Source organism: Chiloscyllium punctatum, chromosome 26 (assembly GCF_047496795.1).
Source record: "Chiloscyllium punctatum isolate Juve2018m chromosome 26, sChiPun1.3, whole genome shotgun sequence".
Lineage (NCBI taxonomy): Eukaryota > Metazoa > Chordata > Chondrichthyes > Orectolobiformes > Hemiscylliidae > Chiloscyllium > Chiloscyllium punctatum.
Genome location: NC_092764.1, coordinates 74,924,913 through 74,931,448, shown reverse-complemented (window position 1 = coordinate 74,931,448; position 6,536 = coordinate 74,924,913). Strand labels below are relative to the sequence as shown.

Below are 6,536 nucleotides of genomic sequence, written 5' to 3'. Positions count from 1 at the left end.
AGAGATAGACAGAGAGAAAGTGTGCATGATGGAGAGTGAGAGTGTGTGAGAGAGAGAGATAGACAGAGAGAAAGTGTGCATGATAGAGAGTGTGGGTGTGTGAGAGAGAGAGATAGACAGAGAGAAAGTGTGCATGATGGAGAGTGTGGGTGTGTGAGAGAGAGAGAGAAAGAGACAGAAAGTGTGCATGATAGAGAGTGTGGGTGTGTGAGAGAGAGATAGACAGAGAGAAAGTGTGCATGATGGAGAGTGTGGGTGTGTGAGAGAGAGACAGAGAGAAAATGTGCATGATAGAGAGTGTGGGTGTGTGTGTGTGAGACAGAGAGTCGGAGAGAGAGAGAGGAAGTGTGCATGATTGAGAGTGTGAGTGTGGGTGAGAGAGAGAGACAGAGAGAAATTGTGCATGATAGAGAGTGTGGGTGTGAGAGAGAGAGAAAGTGTGCATGATGGAGAGTGTGGGTGTGAGAGAGAGAAAGAGAGAGAAAGTGTGCATGATGGAGAGTGTGGGTGTGAGAGAGAGAGAAAGAGAGAGAAAGTGTGCATGATAGAGAGTGTGGGTGTGTGTGAGAGGGAAAGAGAGAGAAAGTGTGCATGATAGAGAGTGTGGGTGTGTGTGTGAGACAGAGAGTCGGAGAGAGAGAGAGGAAGTGTGCATGATTGAGAGTGTGAGTGTGGGTGAGAGAGAGAGAGACAGAGAGAAATTGTGCATGATAGAGAGTGTGGGTGTGAGAGAGAGAGAAAGAGAGAGAAAGTGTGCATGATGGAGAGTGTGGGTGTGAGAGAGAGAAAGAGAGAGAAAGTGTGCATGATGGAGAGTGTGGGTGTGAGAGAGAGAGAAAGAGAGAGAAAGTGTGCATGATAGAGAGTGTGGGTGTGTGTGAGAGAGACAGAGAGAAATTGTGCATGATAGAGAGTGTGGGTGTGAGAGAGAGAAAGTGTGCATGATAGTGAGTGTGGGTGTGTGAGAGAGAGCGAGAGAGAGAGAGAGAGACAGAGAGAAAGCGTGCATGATAGACAGTGTGGGTGTGTGTGTGAGACAGAGAGTCGGAGAGAGAGAGCAAGTGTGCATGATAGAGAGTGTGGGTGTGAGAGAGAGAGAAAGAGAGAGAAAGAGACAGAGAGAAAGTGTGCATGATAGAGAATGTGGGTGTGTGTGAGTGTGAGAGAGAGAGAGAGAGACAGAGAGAAAGTGTGCATGATAAAGATGTGGGTGCGTGTGTGAGACAGAGAGAAAGTGTGCATGATAGAGAGTGTGGGTTTGTGTGAGAGAGATATAGACAGAGAGAAAATGTGCATGATGGAGAGTGTGGGTGTGTGAGAGAGAGAGATAGACAGAGAGAAAGTGTGCATGATGGAGAGTGTGGGTGTGTGAGAGAGAGAGATAGACAGAGAGAAAGTGTGCATGATGGAGAGTGTGGGTGTGTGAGAGAGAGAGATAGACAGAGAGAAAGTGTGCATGATGGAGAGTGTGGGTGTGTGAGAGAGAGAGATAGACAGAGAGAAAGTGTGCATGATGGAGAGTGTGGGTGTGTGTGAGAGAGAGATAGACAGAGAGAAAGTGTGCATGATGGAGAGTGTGGGTGTGTGAGAGAGAGAGATAGACAGAGAGAAAGTGTGCATGATGGAGAGTGTGGGTGTGTGTGTGAGAGAGAGAGTCGGAGAGAGAGAGAGAAAGTGTGCATGATTGAGAGTGTGAGTGTGGGTGAGAGAGAGAGACAGAGAGAGAGAGAGAGAAAGTGTGCATGATAGAGAGAGTGTGTGTGTGTGTGTGAGAGAGAGAGAGAGAGAGACAGAGAGAAAGTGTGCATGATAGAGATGTGGGTGTGTGTGTGAGTGGGAGAAACAAAGTGTGCATGATAGAGTGTGTGTTTTTGAGAGAGGGAGAGAGAAAGAGACAGAGAGAAAGTGTGCATGATGGAGAGTGTGGGTGTGAGAGAGAGAGAGAGAGAGAGAGAAAAAGAGACAGAAAGTGTGCATGATAGAGAGTGTGGGTGTGTGTGAGAGAGAGAGAGAGAGAGAGAGAGAGAGAGAGAAAGAGAGCGACCCCGTGTAATGGAGAGTGCAGGTGTGTGTTCCAGCACTTTCCTTGGTGCCCTTGTCCCAACTCCACAGCCTTGTGCTTTCTCCTGTCTCCATTCCCTTTGTAAAAACTATCCTCCAATCCCAGTTTCTGGATCTGGGCTTCTATCCCCTGACATCACGTTCCACAGAATCTCTCCTCACGCCTTCTCTGTTATGCTTGGTGTTGATATTAAATCTATGCCCTGATGTTACACAATCTTGTTCTGAGGAATTGCCAGGCACCTCTCCAAGACGAACTGAAAGCTGTAAACAGAGACCAAGCCAAAACTGAGAGAGCAAGAGAGAGAGAGACAATTTGTCGACAGAGAATTTGTCAAGAGAGTGGGGCAGTACTGAGAGTGGACACCAGGGGTCTCACTGTAGGCATTCCCAGAAGAGTGGCTCAATGCAGGCGTGTAGAGAGAACCCAGACTCAATCATTCCACAGGGGCTTGTCCCAGGGCAGGCACAGTGAACCTGTCAGGGACAGCTCCTCACCCCAAGCTCCTGTGAGCCCCACCTACCAGCTGTGAGGGAAAGGAACAGTTGGGAAAGGCAGAGATTAGTCTTGGTGGAACAGCTTTTGAGCTGTATTAAACATCACACCCTCCCTCCTCCCAGGGGAATGACTCAACCAGCTTCAGAGTCCACCTCACCCTCCCCAGCACCATCACCCCCCACCCCACCCACCGCCGCCACCTGACCTCTACAGGCCGGCTCAACAGGGGACAGCAGCCTGCATTCACCTAGCGCCTCCGACCCCAGCTCAACCCGCCCGGCTCTCAATGAGATGGGAGCTGGGTTCACAGGAGCTCCGGAGGGAAGGAGGCCTCAGCTAAGACCAGAGTCTAGGCCGTGCTCAGACAGCAGATTCAGTCAGCCCCTCTGTGAACCAGCTTTCACTCAGTCAGCCCCTGACCCAACATCACCAGGAACGGCTCAGTGTCCACGCTTCGTGCAGTGCCTTGTCATCCTAAAGCCATCGCAAAAACTCAAGGTTTTGTTGTTGCACGTATCTAGATGGGGGGGGGTGGAAACGCTGACCTAGAGGCAGAAAGACAGGGTCGGTGGCCTGTCGGAGCAACTCCTCTTTGTATTTGACACTTCGGCCCTGGTAAAGGAATCCACCCGCAGCGTGGCAGTGAGGGGGTACTTACAGGGGCAGTTGCCAAGCGGAGAATACTCCCATTCTTTATATCATGCCGATTCTGTAACAAATTGAAGGAGGCGGTTAGAAACGAGGAAAACGTAGGCCATGTGAGGCTGCTCCACCACACCTCAGTGTGATCATGGCTGATCATCCAACTCAGGCCCCATACCTTTAGTCCCTTTCACCCAAAGGACTAACTCGTTCCTGAAAACATTCCCTGTTTCAGCCTCAACCCCTTTCTATGGCAGAGAATTTCACAGGCTCTGGGTGCAGACATTTCTCCTCGCCCAAAAGGGCCTTCCTCGTATCCTTAGGCAGTCACCCCTGGTTCCAGTCATCAGGAAAATCCTTCCTGGATTTACCCTGCCTAGTCCGGTTACAGTTTCACAGCTTTTCCCCCCACTCCAATACAATCCTAACCAACTCAGTCGTACCTACTGTCCCAGGAATCAGAGGGGTAAACCATAATTGCTCTCCCTCCAAAATATCCTTCATCAAAATCGGAGACCCAAACCGCACGCAATAGCCAGCCCAACGGGGCCGGAGAGTGACGTTCACATATCTACCAACCCGCATCGCCTTCCTCTCCCCACATCATGGTTCATCAGTATCTATGGAGCCCTTACCAGCCAACACCAACAATGCCTCAGCTAGGGCTCCTTGAAAGTGGAGTCGAAGGGAGATAGGATAGTGAAGGCAGCGTTTGGTATGCTTTCCTTTATTGGTCAGTGTATTGAGTACAGGAGTTGGGAGGTCATGTTGCGGCTGTACAGGACATTGGTTAGGCCACTGTTGGAATATTGCATTCGATTCTGGTCTCCTTCCCATCAGAAAGATGTTGTGAAACTTGAAAGGGTTCAGAAAAGATTTACAAGGATGTTGCCAGGATTGCAGGATTTGAGCTACAGGGAGAGGCTGAACAGGCTGGGGCTGTTTTCCCTGGAGCGTTGGAGGCTGAGGGGTGACCTTATAGAGGTTTACAAAATTATGAGAGGCATGAATAGGATAAATAGACAAGCTCTTTTCCCTGGGGTCGGGGAGTCCAGAACCAGAGGGCATAGGTTTAGGGTGAGAGGGGAAAGATATAAAAGAGACCTAAGAGGCAACCTTTTCACACAGGGGGTGCTGCGTGTTTGGAATGAGCTGCCAGAGGAAGTGGTGGAGGCTGGTACAATTGCAACATTTAAAAGGCATTTGGATGGGTATATGAATAGGAAGGGTTTGGTGGGATATGGGCCAAGTGCTGGGAAATAGGACTAGATTAATTTAGGATACCTGGTCGGCATGGACGAGTTGGACCGAAGGGTCTGTTTCCGTGCTGTACATTTCTTTGATTCTACTGAGGGCACAAGAGCAGGTACCACAGACTGGGATCGCTTTCGGCTCCCTGTCAGAGCCGGGTATTCTAAAATCACAGGGAGGTGGGGACAGAGCAGACCAAGAACCCATTACCACACGTGGAAGGACCGAGAATGAGATGATGCTGGTTGAAGGTGCCCGATGAATGGAACAAAGACTACACGGAGAAAGCCAGGATCAGGTTGTGAGCGGTTAAGGTGTGGAGTGCAGAGACAGGCTCAAGTGAAACTTTCGGGAGGGAATTGACTTCCTGTTGGAGGGAGAAAGGTCCCGCAGTGAAGGCAAGAGAATAACGTGACTCGCTGATTTGGATTTGGATTTGGACTCGCTGGCTGGCCTTTTATCTCAACTCCACGAGTTAGGCTGCCAGGATAGACTGTGTCGGCTAACCCTGCAGTTTTTGAGTGGGGGATCTTTCGGATGGTGAGGCGATACTGTCAGAGGTCCCCAACCTGCGGGAAGAAGCTGCACTAGGTATCGAACACAGGGAGCTGGGCAAAGAGACTGCCAGACAGACTCCACCCCCAAGCCTGAGAATGGTTAGTCCCCCCCATGCTTTTCCCCCCTCTAGGTGCCGAACAAACTGCCTTTGGAAGGTATCACTGTTTCCACTGACATCACTTCACAGCAGCTTGCAGTGTCTCAGCATTATCACCACTTTAATAAGACAAGATGGAGGACCAGAATTCGACCATTCGGTCCACCGAGCCGGATACACCACTGGATCATGGCTGATGGGTGTCTCTACCCCATTCTCCTGCCTTCTTCCTGTAACCCTTGAACCCCTTTACTCACTAACAACCCATCTACCTCCTTCTTAAATACACTCAACGACTTGACCCCCTCCTCCTTCTGCGGCAGTACGTTCCATAAATGATCAGCCTCCAGCTGAAGAAATTCCGCCTTATCTCAGTTCCAAATGGTTGACCCTTCACCCTGACACTATGCCCTCGGGTTCTGGTCTCTCCTAATGACGGAAGCATCTTCTCTACATCCACACTATCCAGGTCTCTCAGTATTCTGTAGGTTTCAATGAGATCACCCTCCCTCCCCCTCACGCGCCCTCCCTCCCCCTCACGCGCCCTCCCTCCCCCTCACGCGCCCTCCCTCCCCCTCACGCGCCCTCCCTCCCCCTCACGCGCCCTCCCTCCCCCTCACACGCCCTCCCTCCCCCTCACACACTCTGCCAATGTCTCCACTGTTCACTGTGCCGATACAGAGGCCTCCTCTTTGGTGCTCCCTGCTCATTACGAAATAGCACCCCACACACGGGAAATAGGTTTCTCTCTCAAATAGAGTGATTGAGTTAAACCTGTCGTATTGCCTTGCCAAGCGCCAATAACTGGGACTAGGAGTGCCAATTTCGGGGCAGGGGCAGACTGTCACCATACTCACCCTCCCGCCCAGTGCCCAGACCCTGCGTCACTCACCGTCTCTGTGATGTACGTCTGTATCCCATCAGCGTACTGCAGGGCATACTGATCAGGGTTACTCTTGTTCCACCTACAGGTGAAGAAGAAACCAGATCAGATTCCAGGACAACAGCCCCGGGCCTTGAACGAGCTGGTGGTGAATGAACTGGTATTGTTCAGGGTTCTTAATCATCGCGCAAAGTGAGGGAGTTTGACCTGCGCTGTGGATAATCACCAGCAAAAGTTTACAACAGGAAGGGGAGGTGTTAGCACTGAGTTGACATGGAAAACACCTCTGGATCAGGGGAGGAAGGAATTACATTTATATAGCACCTCTTGTGCCCTCTGGACCTCCCAAAGCCTATTACAGTCCACAAGGTGTTTTGCAGTACAGTAATGAGGTCAGCTGAAGCCATGTTGGAGGGAACATTCCCCCTCCGGGTTGGCTTAACCTCCTCGGGTAAGGGCTGCTCTTCCCACAGTCTGTGCTCAAGTCGATTGGCACCCCCCTACCCTTCACGCCCAGGCTGGAGGCGCTGATCGCTCAAAGCCAC

At 50.9% G+C, this 6,536-nt stretch overlaps 1 protein-coding gene across 2 annotated transcripts in view; it reads right to left on the bottom strand.

The window, feature by feature from the left end:
• Positions 1 to 6,536, bottom strand: part of elmo3 (engulfment and cell motility 3) — a 157,799-nt gene that overhangs the window by 114,072 nt on the left and 37,191 nt on the right. For both annotated transcript variants that reach the window (XM_072547656.1, XM_072547659.1), the window contains exons 4-5: positions 6,001 to 6,073; positions 3,219 to 3,269 (exon numbers count right to left, since the gene is read on the bottom strand). In XM_072547656.1, coding sequence (XP_072403757.1) covers positions 3,219 to 3,269; positions 6,001 to 6,073 — 124 coding nt within the window. The remainder of the gene's footprint in view (positions 1 to 3,218; positions 3,270 to 6,000; positions 6,074 to 6,536) is intronic.